We start from the raw sequence: 24,122 nt of genomic DNA on the forward strand, positions 1-24,122 counted from the left end.
AAAACTTATATAACTTTGTCTCCTTCGTAAATGAAATGTCCCTTTCATCCGCGTACACCGTCAGTAATCTGTTACGTTTCCGTGTTATAAAATATATTATTATTTTTTATCCAATATCTCAGTTTTTTTTTTGATAATCGGTTAAAATTAGTCGAAAGACAAAGGTCACTTTGTTGTCAACGTGTAGTTTTTAAATGACTAGAATAGAAATGAAAACCCGAATTTTGACAGATAGTTTTGATGTAGATTTAGTCAATATTAAAATAAAAAAACGTACGTGAATTAACGAAGGTTTTGCCTATTATTCAAATCTCATATATTACTACCAGAGAAGTGACCAGAACCGATTCTCCTCCGGACTCCCGGTGCGTCCTTCGCACGTACGTTGCACACATCTCTTTCGTGCACCACGGCTTCCTGCCCTCTACTTGCTTAAATTTATCTCCGTAGGCCCATTACTCATACACACCAGGCCAGCAAAACACCTCCGCAGCAGTAGGAGGGAAGGCAGCAAGGAGAGAGAGGAGAGGAGCAGGAAAGAGGAAGGAGAGATTCGATCGCATTGGAGACGCGAGCCTTGGCGGCGCGCGGCGGCGGAGCGCGGAGAAGACCGAAGAAGAAGCATGTGGGGAGGCAGGCAGGAGAGGAGGAGAGAGAGAAGGGATCTCGTGGAGTGAGCGCGAGGCGCGATAGGCGGGTTGGCGTCGTGGGTGTGGATATGTAGGACGAGGGGCGGTCGTTGCTCGTCGCACTCGACTCCCAAGAAGCGCCGCTCCCTACCGGTTCCCGCACACCTTCGACCCCCGTCCCCCATGGGAGACCCGCCCTGCCCGACCTCCCCGCACGCGGGAACCCTCCCCGTCAGTGCTTCTTCTTCCTTTTCCGTTCGCTTTTAATCACCTTTTTACCTCCCCGTACTTTTTTTTTTCTTTTCTATTTCTAGAAAAAAGGCGAGTGTTTGGCTTAGTTTTAGATTCAAAAAAATAATTTTAATGTTTAATGGTCTTTGTTTTCAAAAAATTTTAAATTTTAAATTTTTGGTCTATTTATATAAATAAATTAAAGACAATATACTTTAGAATATTATATATTTAATATATTTATTATTTTATATACTATTTTATTTTATATAATATAGTATATTATAGGATACCATATAATATTTTTAATTTATAGAAAAATCAAAAGTACTAGATTGGGGTTTCTGCTTTCGAGGAGTAGTCACTGAATTTTTGCCTTTTCTCGGTTTCAGGATCCATTTTCTTTAATAAGTTAATTTTAACACTAATTAGGGCCTGCGTAGTCCTGCTGCAGGGTGCTGCAGGTGTATATGCTAAATCAGGCAGCTGCCTTTATTTATTTATTTATTTATTTATTTTTTGGCAGCAGCAAATTGAGTTTGCACCACTGTAATCGCTATTTTTTTTTTTTTTTTTTTTTTTTGCTTTTGAGGCTGAAGACTTGATTGCTCTTGCTGCGGGCTTAGTGCTGTATGATGACATGATGTCTGAGTTGTGCTGTTAGAAACGCACTATTAGAACGCGCATTATTAGAAGACATGCTGTAGTGAATGAGTCCCGACAACTTTTTCTTGAGTAGAATTAGAGGTGTCAAATTGGGATGTCCACTTTTGAGATTCGAAATCTTATTTGTCATGCTGTATGATGTAATGCTATTTCATCAAGTGCTATTTTAGTGGCGCCGAATTATACCTCTTGCTTTTACGGCTCAAAATCTTATTTCAGCTTTCTATCGTAGAAGCTTGTGAATTTTCTCTTTGCCAACTGATTTATTAGAGAAAATTGTAGTTGCAAGTAAAAACAAGAGTGGGGCCGAACATGTATTCAGAATCTTATTTCCGTTTCTCTCGAGTGCTATAGTCTAATGGACTTTGAAACTGGAAGCAGAAACGCAGCCAAACAGACACTAAGTAGGATTTTATTCTCCTCTTTTTGTATGAAATCATGGTAAAATTCTGCATTTTTTTTCTTCCAATAGTTTTGGAGAATATTTCTACTTCTTTGGTTGTGAGAGAATTGTCATTGTTACAGAAATTCCACCAAATAATTTATTCAATTAGTAGCCTCGCAACTCCATGTAAATCCTTTATTTATTTTTTCCTGGAGTACTTCTATTGTGCTGTTTGAAAAGAGAATTTCTGTTTCTTGTGTTAAGACTTCCTTTTCATTTGTCAATGTCTAAGATGGAAAGACTGAAGCTACTGATAGTAGTTCGATCCTGTATTTGTATGTCAGGAATGTCTGAACGGGGAGTTTGTTAGGGTTGGGCCCAACCCCAAGTTTGTTCCTGTGGCTGGATATCACTGGTACAAAAGCATCCTTCCTTATAATAAGATTGTTTTACTTTTTAATTTTTAGAAGAATAGGCACTAGTTTTCAGTCTTCTTATGTCACCCTAGTTGTTGAATTCTGAACCGATTGGAAATTTTTGTAATTTGTTATCCATTTGTTTACCACTTCTTCCAACATCCCTGGCTAAGTACTTTGTTATTTAATTTATTATTTCTATTTATTTTATGAGTCATTTGTATGACTTCCATTATTGCGACAAAACTTGTCTGACTTAAATATCTTTCTGATGCTTCCAACTTAATTAAGCTTTAGTGTTAACATAGATTTTGTTGTAATATGAAATTTCGCTTTCCGTGAATTAGCACAAATCCTGATTCTGTGATCATTAGAGGAGTGCATGAAGATAAGCCCATATCTACCTTCTAATATGCTCAAAATGTACTACCTCTAAATAGTGCACTTTTCGCGGTCAACCTACGCTATTAATATTCATTGGTAATTCAGAGAAAGTAAGAGTGTACTTTTTGAAGCATTGCTGGTTTCAAATACAACCGGATTAATTTGTTGGAAGCACTATTATGGATGACTGGCTAATTTGAACTTTGCTAATTCTTCTCATGCAGGTTTGATGGAGATGGGTGCGTATCATACTCTCTTACTTGAAGAAACTAGCTTCGTGGTTTTTGAATAATTTATTTACAATTCCCGTAATATTAACTTCCTTTTTCCCTTCTTTTGTATAATAATCACTACTATAATTTCAATATTCAACAATGCCAAGTTGAGAACTCAGTCTATAATTAACCACTTGGTATTTTGTAACACAGTTTGACTATTTTTATATGATGCGAGTACCTCTAAATCTAGCATTCTCTTTTTCTCATCCTCTGTAATCATACTTCATAAAGTATTATGAAGGTTATTAATGGAGTAGAAACACTATATAGAAGCTTCAAATCTCATATGTGGTTGTTGGTATCTTCAGAAAAATTAATTATAAGAGAAATATGGCCTAGAAATTAAGGAAGGTAGCAAAAACTAACAGTTTTCTCTGTTGCATCAGAATGATTCATGGTATGCGCATTAAAGATGGAAAAGCAACTTATGTTTCTCGTTATGTAAAGACTTCACGCCTCAAGCAAGAAGAGTATTTTGGCGGAGCAAAGTTTATGAAGGTAAACAGGATCCTCAATATATCAATTAGATACTCCCGTAATCTCAGGTCATTGTTTCTACCCATGCTTCGTGTACTTTGTTTGAAAATATCATGATAATAGAATCAGTTTTTGACATACCCTGAAGGTAGCATTGTTTGAACTTCCATTATTGTCCTGTGTTAGAACTTCGTATGCGAGGTCAGGATTGTTACAGCTTCATATGCTAGCTGTGCTGACCTACGTGCTCAAACACTTATGTGGCTTGCATAAATTAACTTGAAAGAATAGCTGTTTCAATTTTCATTGTTGTTTTTCATAAGATAACTAGTCACCTATACTCTCAACTATGTTCTGTGGCTTTCTTTTGTAACGTAATGTAGTAACTGGTTAGTTCTTGTAGTTGTATGTAAAATTGCTATCAAAGATGTATGCTCTTGCACTTGGTATACATTATGCTCCAGCACTCAAGTTAAGATCAAATAGCAATGCAGGATCGAGAATTCTGGAGTTGCTTGTGATGTCAGTCGTTTCTATTGGAAGATTGTAATCAAATCTGATATCTAGGTAAACAAGTTAGAGAATTATACCTTATATTTTGTAAAATGAGGTAGATGTAAATTTGCATATGAGTTGTTCTGAGAAATGAGGATAGTACAATTGGACAGATTAAGCGCTTCAAGAAGGAGAGGTACTGTGATCTGCCTAATCTGAATTTGCATACGGTGAATGCATTTGGAATGAGATACATGTTCAATTTTCTAATACTCTTTATTTCCATGTTGTTAGCTGCTTATTTAATGATGCTTCTTGAAAGAGGGGTAAAAGAGTATACCCTCTTGGGTTCTATTGATGAAATTATATAGTACAAGAGATAAGTCTACTATAGTAACAATGCCTACTATAGTAACAATATAACTAGGATTACATACTATATAATCCTACTCTAAATATGTCGTAATATACAGTATCCTAATATAGCATAAGATATTAAATATGTCGTAACATTTCCCCGCAAGATAAGTATCCGATGGGCAGATGCGAAGATTAAGCCGCAACACTGAAAAACGAGAAGGCGACAAAGGCTTGGTGAAAATATCAGCAAGTTGCTTAACAGAAGAGATGTGCACCAAGTCCAAATCACCAGAATGGACTTTCTCACGTAGGAACTGATGGTCAAGCTCAATATGCTTCGTCCGAGTATGGAGAAGCGGATTAGCCGCAAGATAAGTCGTGCTGCGATATCACAATAGATGCTAATAGAGCGCCATAAGAAAACACCAAGATCACGGAGTAAATGTCGATTCCAAACTGTCTCAGCAAGCATGTATGCCTCAGCACGATACTCCGCTTCAAACTGGAGCCAGAAATGGTGGGCTGTTTCTTAGCGGACCAAGTAGATTGAGCCCAAGAAAAACGCAATGCCCAGAAGTAGAGCGACATGTGTCGGGACAACCAGCCCAATCAGCATCTGCAAAAGCCGCAAGAGAAGAATTGACACATCGAAAGAGTGGAAGACCATAAGATAGTGTTCCTCGGATGTAACGTAGAATACGCTTGACGGCTTGCATATGTGGTTCACGAGGCGTCTGCAAATACCGAGCAACAGTGTTGATAGCATACGAAATATCCGGTCTTGTGGAGGTGAGATACTGGAGAGCACCAACAAGCTGACATAGATATAGAGATCTTCAAGGGGACGTCCCTCATGAGACGAGAAGCGAGAGGTCGGAGAGAGAGGACTAGAAACATGCTTACTATCAAGAAATTCATGGCGCTGAAGTAGTTGATGCGCATATTTGCACTGAGTCAGATGAAGACCAGAAGAAGAGTAACCTCAATGCTCAAGAAATAACGGAGCGGCCCGAGATCCTTCATAGCAAATTCACTTTGCAAGGTGACAACAAGAGCCTCCAAAAGAGAAGAGGAGTTGCCGGTAATAATAATATCATCAACGTATAAAAGAAGAACAAGAGTGGTAGAAGAGGAATGAGAAACAAACATCGAGGGATCCGCCGTACTGTCGACAAAACCAATTACCGAAAGAAATGAAGTGAACCGCTGAAACCAAGCCCGAGGTGCTTGCTTAAAGCCATAGATTGCCTTGCAGAGATGACACATGATGAGTAAAAGAGGGGTCCACAAAGTCCGGTGGTTCCTGCTCCATCGGCAACTGTTCGACCCCCTATTGTTCATATCTATTCTCGGAGATTGGCGACTCCTGACTCAGATCCTCCACCAGCTTCTTCGTCGGAAGATCCAGTCACTACTATCACCGACCTTGCTTCTGACTCTGATCTTCCATTGCTCTTCGCAAAGGCAAACGTACGTGTACTTACCCTATTTCATCGTTTGTTTCTTATGACTGTTTGTCATCCTCTTCTCGTTGCTTCATTACCTCTCTGGAGTCAGTTTCTGTTCCTAAATCTATTGTGGAAGCTTTGTCTCATCCTGGCTGGCGTGCTGCAATGGAAGAGAAAATGATGGCTTTAGACGCTAATAGTACTTGGGAACTGGTACTCTTACCTACCGATAAGCGAGCTATTGGTTGCAAATGGGTATTTACTGTGAAAATGAATCCAGATGGTTCTGTAGCTCGCCTAAAAGCCCGCCTTGTTGCCAATGGCTATGCTCAGACTTATGGGGTTGATTATTCCGACACTTTTTCTCCTGTGGCTAAAGTTGCTTCTATTCGCTTATTTATTTCGTTAGCGGCCACCTCTCATTGGGTTTTACATCAGCTGGACATTAAAAATACTTTTCTCCATGGTGATCTTCAAGAAGAGGTATATATGGAGCAACCACCTGGTTTTGTTGCTCAGGGGGAGTTAGGTCGAGTTTGTAGACTTCGGAAATCTTTATATGGCCTGAAGCAAAGTCCTCGAGCTTGGTTTGCAGATTCAGTGAAGTAGTTCAGGAGTTTGGGATGAAGAAAAGTAAGTGTGATCATTCTGTGTTTTACAGACATTCTGAGACTGGTATAATTCTATTAGTAGTGTATGTGGATGATATTGTCATCACTGGGAATGATACTACAGGAATCTCATCTCTCAAGCTTTTTCTTCAAAAGCTTTTTCTTCAAACCCAGTTTCAAACAAAAGACTTGAGGATGTTGAAGTATTTTTTGGGTATTGAAGTTATAAGATGCAAAAGAAGCATCTTCTTATCTCAATGAAAATATGTGTTTGACTTACTAGCAGAAACAGAAAAATTAGGAGCTAAACCTTGCAGTGCACCAATGGCTCTTAATCTCCAACTTACAGCTAATGATGATGAATTGTTTGAAGATCTAGAGAGGTATAGGAGATTAGTTGGCAAATGAACTATCTTACAGTGACTCGGCCAGATATTGCATATTCCATCAGTGTGTTAAGTTAGTTTATATCTTCTCCGACTGTTACTCATTGGGAAGCTTTGGGACAAATTTTGTGTTATTTGAAGGGAGCTCCAGGGCGTGGTATCTTGTACAAGAACCATGGACATTCAAATATTGAATGCTTTTCAGATGCAGATTGGGCGGGTTCAAAGGTTGATAGGAGATCGACTACAGGATATTGTGTTTTTGTTGGAGGTAACTTGGTGTCGTGGAGAAGAAAAAAGCAGAGTGTTGTTTCCCGTTCTAGTGCTGAATCAGAATACAGGGCTATGGCACAATCTGTGTGTAAAGTAATGTGGATACAATAATTATTGGATGGGATTGGTCTTAAGAATCCACAACCCATTAAATTATGGTGTGATAATCAAGCTGCTCTCCATATTGCCTCTAATCCTGTATTTCATGAGCGAACTAAACATATTGAGATTGATTGTCTTTATTCGTGACAAGATACAACAGAAGATCATTTCAACAGGGTATATCAAGACTGAAGACCAGTTAGGGGATATCTTCGCAAAAGCTTTGAATGGAGCTCGGGTTGACTACATTTGTAACAAGTTGGGCATGATTAATATCTATGCTCCAACTTGAGGGGGAGTGTTATGGAAAGTCAAAATTGTATATATTATGTTTCTATTTAGCTAGCATAGTTTTAGGCATCTTTCCTTAAGAGATTTTTCCTTATTAAATATCTTATTATAGAAACATTTATGTATATATATCTTTGTAATTCATTATTGAATGAATAAGAAGAATTTGAATTCTCTTCTTCATAACAATGCCTATTATAGTAACAATACAACCAGAATTACATACCATATAATCGTATATCATACCATATAATCCTACTCTAAATATGTCGTAATATACAGTATCCTAATATAGCATAAGATGCTAAATATGTCGTAATACTTCTGCAACACCTAGAAACTGCTGTGATTTGTTTATCTGTGCTGATTTGAGATCCTTTGCAGGTTGGAGACCTGAAGGGACTTTTTGGATTGTTCATGGTTCAAATGCAACTGCTTAGAACAAAATTGAAAGTATTGGATGTTTCATACGGAATAGGGACAGGTAACTTCTTTTTTTAGACTATTGTTAATGTGATTATGCATTATACACTAAACATCATAACACGTATGTGTCATAGCAGGTGTCTTTCTATCATATTTGATGTCACAAATCTTGACCGTTACTATGATTATTTGAATGATTTTGCCTGATTCAGGTAATACTGCTCTGATTTATCATCATGGTAAACTTTTGGCATTGTCAGAGGCAGATAAGCCATGTAAGTTTTCTACTAATTCTATGTTATTCTGATCCCAGCAGAATTATTTCATTACCTAAGTTGCGCGTAGAAAGATCTCTTCTATATCCCCTTCTCAAAGTTCGGTTAAAAGTAAGGATTGTCATTCCAGTCGGCATGGTCTGGCATGACCAGCATGTGCCCACCACACAGACATATAAAATGGAGTGTGTGCCGAAGCGTGCCGGCATGCCATGTCATGCCGTGCTGCTGGCACCCCTGGCACGCCTGTGACAGTGTCATGGAAATCCTTTACTCACCTGCCACTACTGAACAGATCTTGTTCCTAATATTTGAAGTTTGTGTACTATATTCTGCAGATGTTGTCAAAGTTCTAGAAGATGGAGATTTGCAAACTCTTGGATTATTAGATTATGACAAGAGATTGGCACATTCATTCACTGCTCATCCAAAGGTTGATCCATTCACTGGTGAGAATGCTGCCCATGCTACCATGTTGTATCAAACTCATGATAATAGGATAGATCATTGAAAGCTTAGTCTAATGCTTGATGCAGATGAAATGTTTACTTTTGGTTATTCACATACGCCTCCATATGTTACTTATCGGGTCATCACTAAGGATGGTGTCATGCTTGATCCCGTACCGATAACAATTCCAGACCCTGTCATGATGCATGACTTTGCCATCACAGAGAACTATGCTATCTTCATGGACCTGCCTTTGTATTTCCGACCAAAGGTACCAGATCAGTAATATGTTTATGCCATCAGTTAAATTAGAGAGCGCTTTGCTAGCCTTGTCGATGATTAATATTTTTGTAGCTGACTTGTTTGCTAATGTTTGTGAGAAATTATTGATGTTTTACTGAAATTTCAAGAATTGTATCTCTCCAGGAAATGGTGAAAGGAAAGCTGATCTTCACTTTTGATCCTACAAAGAAAGCTCGTTTTGGTGTGCTTCCACGATGTGCAAAGGATGATAGTCAAATTAGATGGTTTGAGCTTCCAAACTGCTTCATATTCCACAATGGTATTTGTTTTGATGCCTTAAGAATTCTCCTATGTTTACTTTATGAAGCCCAACAATGACTTTTATAGAACTTAAGGATGTTAATATCACAGTTTAACATATGAACTTAGATGGCGTTTATTGTGCTTTCTCTTGGGCTGTTGCAATTTCTACATATCATTCCCTGCAGCTTTGTACAGGACATGCTTTTCTATCACAGGATTGTGGCCATTATATAAGCTGCATTTAATCGGTTTTAGAAGATTCTGTTTTGCTAATTATGGTGGCTAGGATCGTTAAAGAACTCTAGAAGCTTGCTGTCAGCTTAAATTGATACAACTATCTTTAGCACCTCATGTGACCAATACAAACCATGAGAGAACAAAATTTCCTATATTATCATCCATAAGATTGCTTTAAATAGTAAGGAGATATCTAAAGCTGAAATATCAAATGCTCTTTACCTTTCTGATAACTTTATTAACAAATATTCTATATATTTGGATTGTCGGCAAGTCGGTTTTCCAACTCTTGTCATTTCTGGCTAGCTTGCTATGCAATTGAGTGGACGCCAAAAGGCATCTTCTAAAATTTAACAAAGGGAGGGGGAAAAACAAAAAGTTACTATGTTTATGTATACTCTGCAACCACTTCATCATCCACCCCCGCAGTACTTCGAAAAATCATAAAGCGGCAGCAATATCTAACAAAGCCTAAATTTGCACATAGGAAACAGATAAACTTGAGCAATTTATTTAATTTCAAATTCATGGCTAAACTGGAAGCACAATATGTATTTTGAACAATATAATGTGTTCAACTATAAGCATAAATAGATTACATGAAGTAGTCAAAGAAAATAAGTGCACCATATTGGTTTATGAAAATAATTAAGATAAACATTGCAAAAGAAACATTTTGACTAAATTATCGATCATTCAAACATGTTGAAGATGTCCACTACTATTTTAGTTTAGTTTCTTGAGAGAGAGAGAGAGAGAGAGAGAGAGAGAGAGAGAGAGAGAGAGAGTAGAAGGTCAACGGGAGGACAAAGTGATTCTAGCTCTTAGCTGGGATTGGAGATGGTCAGTATAGTGCAATTGGAAGGGGAAGAGCGGTGACATTTTTGAAATATAGACTTAGGAGAGAAATAAGAGAAGAACTTTTAGAGATGAAGAATATTTGCTTTGTGAGTTACTTCATATTAAAGTTTATGCGTTAATTTTATGTTTTCTGGTCATAGATGCGAAATCTCAGCAGCAAATGTTAATTAAATTAGATATCCTTGTTCTTGCTTTGACATGATAAAGTAACTTATGTGGATACTTTACTTGTTGGCTGCCATAATATTGCATGTGTACTTTGCGCTGTATTTTGATGGAGGATGTGGATATAGTTTGTTGTATGATTTACTTTTATTTGGCTTGTGTTATCAGCAAATGCGTGGGAGGAAGGGGATGAAGTCGTCCTAGTCACTTGCCGCCTTCAGAATCCAGATTTAGATATGGTCAATGGTGCCATGAAAGAGCAGCTTGAAAATTTCAAAAATGAGCTGTACGTGTTTTGCCATCAGCACTATTATTTTATGTTGGCTGCTTAGTTTCTTTAGATTTGACTGCCTTTTCTTTTGTCAGATATGAAATGAGATTTAACATGAAAACCGGTGCTGCTTCACAAAAGCAATTGTCAGTTTCTGCTGTAGATTTTCCTCGAATCAACGAGAGTTATACTGGAAGGTACTTTTAATCTATTTACATCATTAGGAGGGTGGTATAGGTTCTCTAGCATGGGGTAAATAGATGTTAATTTAACTGAAGTTTTTAGTTATAATTGAACTAATCCTTATATTTGATTTTCTCGTCCTTGTATTCAAAGATTTAAGTGCCGTTGCATGGGGTTGTGCCGAAAACTTGATGGCACAGTACGGCATAGTGCGTGCCTTGTCGTGCCGATGTGTGCTCTTAAAAAAAAAAACACGTGTGTCGACACCTGATTGTATAACATATTTATTTATTTTAACACAAATATATTCTTATTGCTTATTATATATTTTTATCAAATCTTTTGCACTTTATTGAGATTACTATTGGCTAAGTTCAAAGAAAATAGGGATTTGAGCTTTGTCTTGGTGCGGAGGTTGTATTGTGAAGATGTGAAGATATCTTGTTGGCACTGTATGGCACGGTGGGCACAGTCCATACCGATGGGCACTTAAAACCTAGCTTGTATCTATCTATGAGTTAATATTTTTCCTTATTACTTTTGCAATTCAAATTTGGCCATATCTAATGTTTCTGAACAAGCACTTCAGCACCACTCTCATACATTCATGATAGCTAAGCTCATTAATTTAATTGCGAGGATTTCATCTGCATGTTCTGGACATTGTACTGATCAAACAGTTGAATCAAAATTTTGGATTATAATACTGATGATTTGTCGCTGCTAGGGAATATGAACAAATCAAGTAGATTGTCTCTTCACTGTAAAATTGATTTTAGTCTAGTTGACAGTATCTTTTTAGGAAAGTTTGCAAATTTGGGCTTCATCGGTAGAGATGCGGCAGAATGGGTTGTCTTAAGACCTGTTAGCACTTATTATTGCTTTTCTATTCCCGAACACACAACACCCCCCCCTCCCCCCAAAAAAAAGGAAACACCAAAGAAGGGAAAAAAAACTTGTATTTTTCTTTCTCACGGAAAATAAAAGGGATAAAGAAATGAGAGAGAATGAACTGTAGAATTCTTCCCTGGAATCCAAGATAAAGTATTTGGATAACCCAAAAGAGTTGGATTTCTCTTGGTTTTATTTTTATGGTTAAGTACAATTTTACCTTTTCACTATTTTGTGCTTCGGAGGTAGAGAGTGGTATGAAGTTGTTTGTTCTTTATGTCATATCCCTATTTATTTTAATTTTCTTCATTTGGACAATAAATAGTTTGGTATCACAGAATGTGCTTTCTTTATTATCATGCTGAAACAGGAAACAGCAATACGTCTATGGAACTATACTTGACAACATTACGAAGGTAAAGGGCATCATCAAATTTGACCTACATGCAGAGCCAGAGGGTGGTAAAAACAAGCTCGAAGTGGGGGGCAATGTAAGTGGTATTTTCGATTTGGGTCCTGAAAGATATGGTTCAGAGGCAATATTCGTCCCTCGCCATCCTGGCGTCACTTCGGAAGAGGATGACGGCTACTTGATATTCTTCGTACATGACGAGAAAACTGGGTACCCTCACTCTCTCACCCCACATTTATAATCTCTATTATGTTGAAAGATTGGCTTCTGATATCTTGCTTTTCTTGCTTGTAGGAAATCTGAAGTAAATGTCATTGATGCAAAGACAATGTCCGCGGAGCCTGTGGCAGTTGTTGAGCTACCTCATCGGGTTCCTTATGGATTTCACGCGTTTTTTGTGACGGAGGTTACGAGATTAGTCCTTAAATGCTAGATATTACTTTTTCGCAACTGCATTCCTTTATCAGAATAAAATATTTGGATTAATTTATTCGGGTAAATGGAGTAAACTTTAGGCGATATAAACGTAGATGCCTGATGCATTGTCCTTAAATGCTCAATTTGTTTCAATATGCTGAAGAGCATTTAGTACCTTATTGGTAAAATCATCTTTGAAGGCAGATGCAGTGATCTGCAAGGAGGGGCATCTATCCATTTTCACCGCAAGATAAGTTGGGAAATTTCCTAGTGTATGAAAGGAGGTCTACTTTAGGAATTCTTCCCCTAGGGCAACCAGTTTGATGCTTTAGGGCCCACACACAGATTTCCTCTCGTCCAATGCTACGAAACGATTTAGACAGCATCTCCTCATATGCTCTTCGAGTGGCCGCACCCACTACCATTTTATAGCATTGGAAGAGTGGAGTTGGATATTTTTGGAGCCTCACAGCATCAAAACAGTTGCTTCAAGAAAAGCGTTCCCAAACTAGGCTCGGTAGTATTATGAAAACTAGACAGGACTTGATTTGCTTGCAAAGTAGCTCTTTCGGTATCTGATTATCCAATTTAATGTTTTCCTCCTCTTTGAAATAATCTGTCTAGCATCTAATGAACATAAGAAATTTGTCAAATTGCATGGAATACTACTGTTGTATTATGTCAGTAGTAATTGCTAAACTATGTTTCTATTTACCATTTTCTGAAAATTTATGATTGACTTGGCAGGAACAACTCCGGCAACAAGCGATGGCATAAAATGATGAATGAAATCCGCGCACGTCTTCCCTGTTGCAGAGCTGTAAAGGATGGAATGTGATTTTAGATCAAATTTCAGTGTATCTTGTCATAGCTACTACTCTTTCTGCCTATAGCTACGTCGCTTTTGTATATTTCTGGTAAATATGCTACTATATTATTGACAAACTCATTACAATTGTGGCACTAGTCATTTTCTGCTAATAAAATGCTCCAGATCTTTATATGCAGTGAATCTAATTTGCACATAGTGGATCTTGTAATTTCATTTTTCCTTACTTATCCTACCACATCTTTCACCTCTAAGCAGGTCCCCAATTTACAAATTAACACCAGGGGATTGGATGATATGGAAGGGCTTGTGTGTTGCTATGATTGTAGTTAACAAAGAAACTAATGAAATCCACTCGGATATGATTTAGTAGTGCCGAGTCGAGTTGAACAAGTGGTTGAATTAGAACTGGTCAATGTGGACACACTATATGGCAACAGTTTCGAAGTAAGAGCTCTATTCTTATTGTGCAACATTTCTTTTGTAATCCGTTTGTTTCATTTGAAATGTTTAAATGGGTGAAAATGGAAATCAATTAACACATTACTTGAACTATTGATGCATGCATTTGTAGGAAGTAGTTAAAGCTGACGTAATCCACATATTGAAGTGACAAAGGTTATCAAGGTTTTAAATCTTAGCACGTGACGGATCTATTAATGTTGTTCAAATAACTGTACACAATCTTGGGGTGAGAATACAAAGGAAAAAAAAAAATGTCATATTTGTAATTCATCGTGACGGGTTTAGAGTAGTATTAAAGATTGGTTGTTATGATAAGGAAACAAGCATAAACAAACTTTTCTCCTATAAAGAAAAAAAAAAAAAACTGGCAAACACATTGCAATACTTTTTTTTTATACCGTTTCCTTCGCAAGCTTATTATATGCACAAAAATAACAAAAAATATGAGATAGCATGAGGAGAGTATATAGTATAAGAACGGATTTTTAATTTTGATATATAGAATTTAAGTTGCTTGTGGGCAAATGCTATATTTGGAATTAACATGATACTAGTGAAGATACCCGTGCGATACCGCGAATCGATTACATAGAAGCATATGATCGATTTCGATAGAAGCAGTAAATTGGGATCTTGATCTTAAACAATGATGGATCATTTTCATAGTGAGCAAACGGCATATCACGCCCCGGATTCACATGTTTCCCCGAGCACGCCGCAGACCCGCCGTATACAAAGAAATTTTTTCTGTATACGAAGCGATTGCTGTACCTGTAAACAAACCAAGCTACAACCACAAGGTAAAGAGTTACTAAACTTAACATAATATATAAATAAACATCAGATTCATTATACATACAAAATCTCCAGGATACAAACATCCCTCGCTCTAGCGAGTAAACTAGCATAAGTATGTAAATGAATCAAAATACCCCAAAACTACCTGTAGATGGTACTTTTCTAGTACTGCAATTAGGGAAGGGATTTAACTCACGACTCCCTTTCCACGATCAAAATCAGCGATAGCAGTAGCCGCAAAAGAAGACTCTGCAAAAAAGGGTTAACAACTGGATGTGAGAACTACTGCAAAAAGGAGTAGTACTTAGTCGGTACCGTTACCGACCTCAACGGCTCACCCACTAAATCTACAGAAAGTATATGAAAGGATTGTAAAGGAAGTTGGTAAAACTCTACAGTTATATGCCACTATACTATCGCTAACCGACACTAGCTATCTGTAGATATAAGCAAGATGTAATCTCTGAACCAACCCACTAGGGACTGTGAACGCACCTGTCCCGCCTGTCGAAGCTACACCAACCACCACCACACTACAACAAAAACGGTCTATAGCGACACTTTTAAATATAGGTATATGTCAAAAAAGTGCTGCTAGCTAAAATTACCGACACTTTTAAAAAGTGTTGCTATATGTGGGGTCGCTAGGTATATAGTGACAGTTAAAGAGTGTCGCTATAACCTAAAAGAGTGCTGCTAATTTACCAACACTTATTTAAGCATTTAGCAACCGCCGAAACTCTATCTCGTTGGCTGCGGTGGCAGAGGAGGACAACAGGAAAGGCTCTTCGTCTAGAATTTCAGTGGATTGAGTGAAGAGAGAAGAAAAGATGGTAATTGATTTTTCTTTTTTTTTTCTTTTCTGTTTGTAATCAGGCCAAATGGACTGGGTGTGGTGCGTTGAGTAAAGTAATCTTTTATTTTTGGTTGGATTGGGCTTTATATTTATGCATTAGTAGATGTTTTTTTTAAGTTTTAGCATAAATGGGACACTTACTCAAAAGTGTCCCAAACATGTGTCCCTATAACCTAATTCTGTTGTAGTGCACGCTGGTTATCGGTGGAGAGCAAGTCCAAGCAGAACAGTACGACATTAACGCGAACGCACAAAACCCGACTCCGGAGTGGCACTCGTAGGTGCTACCCAACCGAATATGCAAGCGTGTCTCTGCCGAGCTCAATCAGGCTCTCACAGGCTATAATCAACGCAAATGGGTCTAACTGGTCTAACAACCAAAACTTACATGCCCTTGGCACAATCTGATGTAAATACAGAAATCTGGGTCCACCGTCAACTACGACGGCACTCGACAAACAGAAACAGTCTACACACTACTGTAAAATAAGCTCGGCATTCCAGCACGAGCGTAAACTCACCCTACACTAATCTGGGTATCTACCGCATACAAACAGCAGCGATAGGAACAAACCACAGCTCCTAAAGCTAAATCTGGTAATTTTCAGAAAATGACAGTATAGAATCTATAGTTTTCTCCTAAGTCAATTCCAGGTCCAACATGTACAATAAAGTGACTAGCTTAACTCCAGATTCAGATTCTATAGCATAATCTATAATTTCCATGAATTCAAGTACTAGCAGGATAAACCAAACCAACAATAAACACATGTTGACGTTGATAAAACTTAGAAGGAAATCCGACGATTTCGGTAAATTTCAACCCACCTAGTATGCAAATCCGACCACAAATTAAAGCGAAGCTCAGCGGTCACGTGCCTTCAGTCCCGAATCACCAACAAGTATAAGAAAATTCAACAAATCCCTGTTGGATCGAGCTGAATTAAAAATCGAATCACAAATCTATCAAATGTCTATTCGGCTCGGAAAAATGAAATTCAACATTACTCACCTCAAACCAATAGTTGCAACTTGATTCGTAGGTTCCTCTCTACCTCAGGAACACCCTAGAAGCATCCAATTGCAGCAAAAAGGTCCAAATTGAAACTAATTTCCAAAACTAGTTGCTACTGTCCCTGCTCCAAGGTTGTTGCTGCTGCTATCTCAAAGCTGCTGCTGGCTTCTAAGCTGCCAGCAGTAAGTTGCACTTCATTCTTGCTCCACCAACCAACCAACAGCAAAATTGGGAATTGGGACTTGTTCACAAGTGATCTTAGGCCTTTTCACTACAAGAAAAACTTATATTTTCCCATGAAATTCCATTATAATTAAAAGATAAAGATCAACATTTCAGCTTCGATGAAAAACAGTTTTTCGGTCTTCGACCTCAACAAAAAAATAAATTTCTCCTTCATTTTACCTCCGAATAGATCGAAACAAGATTCTACACAGTAGAGGACAAAGTCAAGATCACTTCCAACTTTTTCAAAGCTCAGCTTCTATAGAAAATTTGAACAAACTTTAACGAATTCCAACAGTGGACGAAATCTGCCTGAAATTTCAGCATTGAACCAATCGTGATCAAACTTTAAAATTAAAGCCACTAACCTTCAATTCCAGCTCAAGGAAGGTATGGACTGACTCCTAACTTCTCCCCACACAAGTGCAAGCCTTCAATTTCGAAAATGGAGCATTAAATCATATCCAAATAGCTCCCAAAAGTCTTAACTCAATGCTGCCAGCCTGCAGAAAGCTGCTGGCAGCTTGGTTGCTGGCAGCAACTTGAGTCCTGCGCAGGGGCTGACAGTAGGGAGAGGGAGGAGAATAAGTGGATGGATAAGGAAGGAATAGAGAGGAAGAAGGAGAAATCCACTTCAGCCATCCATTAGACTCCAAAAACCTGAGTTTGGGGTGGTTGGGGTTGGTGCAATGTGTCTTAGGCACAAGATAAAAAATTGCCCTAAGCTGAAATTAAGTGAGGTTTCGGAGTTTAATTGTGACATCACTTTTGCATCCAAAATAAATTGAACTTATCTCGATAGATTTCAACATGTCGATTAAATCATGGACTGTAATCATTCCATAAAAATTAATATTTTACTATTAAATTTCGGGACACTACACGGCACCCCTCATAATATCGGAGCTAGTCCATGACAGTCATATCATACTCTCATTATATGGCCGCTATTTGGCTCTGATTCTCACCCTCGCGAAAGTTGACTCAAATAGACCGATTTGGATTTTTTTTTTTATTTTCTTTGTATAAGTATCCCTACTAATATGTAAAATTGTAGAGACAAACCTAAAAATTATTACTTGACATATTACTTAGGGGTAAATATACAAATAGAGAAAAACACAATTTATTTACTATTCCTTTTCTTTCAAGCTAGAGATTACAACCAAGATAATCACATGATTTGAAAGTAGCAGAGCAAAATCTAGAGGGTTTAATTCAAAATAGTATGAAACTCTCACAATTCCCTTCAAGAACAGAACTGGAAAAATATTTTGTAGAGGTGTTTGTGGCTATATCACTTTTCGATTGTTGAAGCATTTCAGTTCATCTTATCTATATATTGTCTATAGTTCATTCCTATGCGTTGATAAAACGTGGATCATACGGCGCATTTGATTCATTTAAAAGCAAAAACATTGATCAGTTCATGCTTTTTAAAATTTAATTCGATTAATTTTGGTACATTTTGAAATAAATGATAGAAATTGAAGAAAAGAGAGTTACCTTTAATCAAGGTTTTAAGTGCCCGTCGGCACGGGCCGTATCCGTCTTGCCGTACCATGCCAACAAGATACCGGCACGATACAGACCCCGTGCCGATGGCACAGCTCAAAACCCCCTATTCTTTAAATTAGTAAGTAATTTTCTCAATAAAGTTCAAAAGATGTGATAAAAAGATATAATAAATAGTTAGAATATTTTAATTGTTGCTAAAGAAAATAAATATTTCATGCTATTATATGTCGACACATAAGAATTTTTTTGACCGGCACGCATCGGCACGCACCGTGCCGTACCGTGCCGACAAGTTTCCGGTATGACCCCATGCCACGGCACTTAAATCCTTGCCTTTAATAAATAGTATCTAGAAGAAATGCAATTAGTAACTCTACATTAGGTAGAAAGCGATGCATATCTGGAAGCTTCTGAGTGTTCTTGTTACCCCGCCATCACCTCGATCAACGGCACTGCCCGCACCAAGATTGTCGTCCTCCACCACTACCACTACCATGTCGGTGCCGCCGGCTCATCCATCTCGTCTTCCTCCACCGTACGATCCAACCCCTATTGCTTTCGGACCCCGTGCCCTTGCGCGCCACACTTGCTGCACCCACCAAAGGGTTCTCATTGATGGCGACAAGGATAGGTTTGGCGTCTCCATTTTCGGTGACGGCAATAGCAACGACATCCCCTTCGTAGCAGTGGGGCGGCGGAGGGTGGGGCTCCAGCGACGGTGGGGCTCCAACGACAGCCCCTTCGTAGCGCAGTATACATATATATATATATATTATATATTATATTTATATATATACTAATATATTATACTATATTATATTATATATATATATATATATAGTCTGGCTACTATACTCTTATGAGTATAGATGCTTTTGTACTCATAAGTTTTCGGCCGTTAGATCTATCTCTTTGACTATTTCTATCCGTTAAATTATAATATTTGACCAACCACCCATTTAACCCTAAGGGACCACTGTTATCCTAACCGTCGATGGGGATGGAGGCGAGGTGGGGAGCCCTCACTTGTAGCTACACACCCCTTGTGAGATGGAGGCGAGGCAAGCCGCTGCCACCTCTGCCTCTGCCGCTCTCTTCTCTAGTGTTATTGCGCTCTCCTCCGCCTCCACTGTGCGCGTTGCGGCCCAAGATGGGCATATAAAAAGTATGAGAAAGCGGAGGGGAAGGAAGAGAAGAAAGAAAAGGAAGAGAAAGAGAAACGATGTAAATTGTACCCAAAAAGTATAACTTTTGCCTAAATAGTGTAACTCTCATCTCAAAGAGTGAAATTTTTATTTCATAGAGTGCAACTTTCATATAAAATAGTATAAATTTTTTAAAATAATGTAACTTTATTTTAACAATTCAATTTTATTTTCTTCTTTATTTTTCTATGATTTTTGATTTTTTCTGTTGGGAAAAAATATTTTTTATTTTTATTTTTTATTATTTTGATTTTTTCCTCTCTATAATTTTTTTTTTTTTGTCACGGCTTCTCCCTCGCCCTCTATCGCAGCCATTGCCCTCGCCGGAAGTGCTTTTTGAAGAAGCACGTGCATATTTTCATTCTTACCCTCACAGGCAACAGCGAGTACTATCTCGGCCACGACTTTATCGTCTCTGTTCGTTCCACTCATTCGTACTCGCTTTGAATCTTTCTTCTTCGGTGCCGGTATCGGAAAAGGAGGCGGCGGCGTCATTGTTGCTGTTGAGAAAGGTCGCGGAGGCGGTGAAGGAGGGTCAGAGAGAAAAAAGAAACATAAAAAAAAAGATAGAGAAAAGAGAATAAAGATATTTTGGTCAGATTTTTGAAAATTCGGACTGAATCTGCAAAATCCAAAAATAGTGACCTAGTTTTGCAAAAGCGGAAACTTGTGGATTTTTTATGCAAATTGGCTAGCATATTTAGTCTTCTTTTTCAGAAATTTGGCTAAATCACTATTTGTCCAAAATACATATAAAGTATACGTATCAAATTCTTTTGTATGTAGATTTTTATATTCTGAGGATAAATTACTGTAAAAAAAAGTGACAAACTACCTATTTTTCTCGTGATCTAAACAAATTGCTATTTTTAAATGTAAGAGTGTATCCTCCTAGAAGTGTAATAGAAGTACTAATAGTGCAAAGTAAGTATAAACAATGTAGTATGCTTCTTCTTCATTATCTTCTTCTTCTGTTTTATCTTCTTTTTTTCTTTTTGCTTTTATCTCTACTGTTTTATCTTTTTTTTTTTTTCTGCTTTTATCTCTACGGTAGTTTGGAGTGTATAATCTTGCACACAAGATTGTCCTCCGTGGAATTGCAGTAGCTAACCCATCGCCATTAAGCGCTCTTTGCGCTATTGCTCCCCTTCCCTTCTTGGCCCCGTGCCCATCTCCACTCATGACAAAGTCAAGAATGAGAACAACATCCTCTCATCCTTATGCAACCCATACAATATCAACCACTTCAAAGAAGAAAGAAGAGGTTGACCAAGCAAAAGAAGAAGAAGAAGAAGAAGAAGAAGAATAATAACAACAAATATGTTGCATCATTTAAACTTGTGTTATATCATTTATAATCTTATTGTACTATTTAAAAGAGTATCCCACTCTTTCTTCAAACAGGACTGTTGTACTCTTAGGAGTACAGAGATCTCCGTGCTCATGAGCAGTTTTCAATGATAAAATTTTCGAATCGACGATCGGCTCCACTAGATTTGATCTAGCATATTTGAAGTTTCTTGAAAATAATTTTTGTGATTTTTCGATATCATTTACGTAGCAATTGAAAGGATTTAATATCAACGACTGAAAATAAAAATCTTATAAAAAGTGTTGATACAACATTAAAATTTTGATCAGAGATATTGCTTTTGTTGTAGATAGTGTAAAAAATTTTGTATCCAAATTTTATCTGATTTGAATACTTTTACACCGTTAAACTTGGAAACGGTAGACATCAATCATTAAAAATTATTGATTTTGAATTCTTTCGATCACTAGGTAAATGATATCGACAAATCGCAAAAATTATTTTTTAGAAACTTCAAGTACACTAGATAAAGTCTAATAAAGCCGATCGTCGATTCGAAAATTCTATCATCGAAAACGGCTCAGGAGTACGGAGGCCTCCATGCTCCTAAGAGTACAGCAGTCCTGCTTCGCTTTCTTCTTATCTTACTATATTATTTTTTTTTTTGTTATTATTCTAAATTTTATTCTTTGTTAGATTAAAATATTCTTTCTTCTTGAAGACAAATTATTTTATAAATTGTCAGTTCTACTTTTATGAAATGTGACATAGTTTTTAGGAATATTAAAATTTAGTAAAATTTTAAATTATATTATGATTTGTCAGTTATACTTCTAGTGGAATATAACACCTTTTTTATATTAAAATTTGGATTTTAAATTGTATTGCAACATTTGATGGTATGTTGCATCATTTCAAATGATGCGGTATCTCGTCAATTAGTACAATACTTTTTCAAATGGTAAAACAAAATCTCAATAGTATAATATTTTTTCAAATACTCTTTTAAATAGTAATGCGGAAAGAAGAAAGAGTGCAATACTCTTTTAAATAATGCAACAAACTATAAATGGTGAAATACAAAGTATAAATTGTGCAACATTTCTCTTCTTCTTCTTCTTTGTTTTACTAATTCTTTTTTTTCTTCTTCCTTTTTTGCTTCTTCAATTTCTTTCTTTTCTCCTTCTGTCTTATTATTGTTCTTATAGTACTTTGAACTTTATAGATTTTCTTTTTCACTTCTTATACTGTACTAATTTTTTTTTTTCAAGGGCATTTGTAAATCTCAACTATTTTTTTCTTCAATTCTTATGGTATAAGCAATGAACCTATAATTTTATATAAAAACTATTCAAAAATACTGATTAAAAGTGCTGAGCATAGGTTCAATATATTTTGACATGAAAAGTAACAAAATATATAAAAATAATAAAAAAAATAATTCGATATATACTTTTAGTGAGTGTCTTATGGAAATTTATGTAAGGACTGAGATTTTTGACAGTACAACTAAACTCTCTGTTGATGATGTTTATGTGTGTAATTTAATTACATAAGCACTCGTCAAGTTTCAGGAGAAACTGAGCTAAAATGGAGAAGATACACGATTTTTTAGTTTTCACTTAAGTGAATAGTAACTCCGGTTTTCCGGAGAAGCCACGGAGTAGAGTTGGCTTCTGGTGCGTATCGGACTCCGTTCATATCAGTCCAATAGCTCGTTTCGACCGGTTCAGCTATTCTGGAACTAGTGGCGCTGATGGATTTTGAGTTTGACGCACAGATTTCGAGAAAATCCAAAAATACATGTTTTATATGTATTTGTGTGTGTGTTTCCTTCTATTGGAAGAAGGTTGGATTTTGTTGTGAATCCGTGGTCGATCGAGTTGAATCGTATGTGTAGCTTTGTTGTCTCCGAGGTGCTGATCGCACTGGTGCAATCCGTTCGCGAATCTGACGGACGGATCTGCGGAGATCGCGCGTTGATCGAGGAGAGGTCAGTGATGGCAAAACGGTAATTTCGCAAAAGTCGCGATATTTTATGTACCGTTTCGCGAGAGATCGGGCATGGAGGGGTATTCGTGCGTTTTACTCACGCCGTGAGGGATTCGGATTGAATTGCTGAGTTTGGAGGGACTTTGGCGCAATTTGTTACCCTACATATATAATGTAGTTAGGGTTCACTATAGAAACCCTAACCCTAATCCGCCCCTAGCTGACCCAGACCACCCTTGCCGCCCCAGCTGAGCCCTGCCCTGCCCGTGCGCGCGCCCCGGCCGCCGGCGAGCTGCTCCGGCCGCTGGAAACCCGCCAGCAGCCTTCCCAGTCCACCCTCTCGGCCATCCTCTCCCCCACCTTGGCCGAGAGCAGGTAGAGAGGCTCCACCACCTCTGGAAGGAAGCCCCGGGCCGTGATCCACCTCCAGCACGTTCTTCCCCTGGCTCCGGCCATCCCCGGACGTCGCCGGAGCCGCCTTGGGGAGCTGCGGCCAGCCCTGGTCAGCCCAGACCGAGCCGGGCCAACCTCGAGTTTCGAGCGCCGCCACTACCTTCCTTCGGCCGCGCCGCCTCCTAGCCGACCCCGGTGACCTCCGGCGTGCTTCCCCCGTCGTCCCCGCACGCCGCCGGCTGTCGCTGGGAGCTCCCGCACCCGCCCTGACCCGTGCGGGCGAACCTTGGAGCCGCGCCGCCCCCGAGCGTCGCCGCCCCCCATCGTAGGATGCACGGCCTTCCCCTCAGCCTCCAGCGCCGATCTGTCGCCGTCCCGAGCTCCTCCGACCTCCGCCTAGCCGCCGGCGCCCTTGAACCCGAGAGGAGCTATGTGGGCTTGATCTCCGCCGCCGCGCCACCGGCTGCCGCCCGCCGCCGGCCAGCACCACCTCCGGACCCCTCGGAGTGTAATATACCGGATTTAAATATAAAAATAAAAATAAAAATAGTATGAGATACTATTTTTATTGGATTTGGAGAAGTGAAATATGAGTTAGAAGTATCTTGTGCTGAAATCGGAATGAAAACAGAAGATTTAGAATTTTCTGTGAGAGACGGGGCNTAGAAAATAAAATGTTTTAGGTCTTTAGGTGTAAAAGCTTACATTTTTAAATGACTTGGTGTATTTGGTTGATTTGATATATAGTTGTCTTTATGGTTCCTATTGTTGATTTAGCTTTATTGGACCCAGCCTTCGAGATAGCTGGCGATGTGTGCATGGAGTGCAGAGCAGGGTGATGAGTAGCGGGCGCTATGGATTTTTTACTACCCCCTCCACTCTTGTACATTTGTACAGAGGGGAGGGTCACCCATGGCGTTCAGCTTCTTCCGCTCCTCATGAGTGGCC

At 38.4% G+C, this 24,122-nt stretch overlaps 1 protein-coding gene and 1 long non-coding RNA gene across 2 annotated transcripts; one reads left to right on the forward strand and one right to left on the reverse strand.

Moving 5' to 3' along the window:
- Positions 813-13,578, forward strand: LOC109721549 (carotenoid 9,10(9',10')-cleavage dioxygenase). The gene is made up of 14 exons (XM_020249210.1): positions 813-860; positions 2,256-2,326; positions 2,936-2,950; positions 3,376-3,487; positions 7,817-7,916; positions 8,071-8,133; positions 8,472-8,582; positions 8,670-8,854; positions 9,010-9,145; positions 10,561-10,678; positions 10,759-10,860; positions 12,108-12,359; positions 12,444-12,555; positions 13,314-13,578. Exons 1-14 carry the CDS (start codon positions 813-815, stop codon positions 13,341-13,343), a joined length of 1,455 nt encoding a protein of 484 aa, XP_020104799.1. The 3' UTR covers positions 13,344-13,578.
- LOC109721147 lies at positions 14,378-17,367 on the reverse strand. Its single transcript, XR_002219151.1, has 3 exons — positions 16,527-17,367; positions 16,343-16,439; positions 14,378-14,907 (listed from the first exon to the last, which is right to left on the reverse strand). It is a non-coding gene; the product is annotated as an uncharacterized LOC109721147 (long non-coding RNA).

This window comes from Ananas comosus, linkage group 15 (genome assembly GCF_001540865.1).
Source record: "Ananas comosus cultivar F153 linkage group 15, ASM154086v1, whole genome shotgun sequence".
NCBI lineage: Eukaryota > Viridiplantae > Streptophyta > Magnoliopsida > Poales > Bromeliaceae > Ananas > Ananas comosus.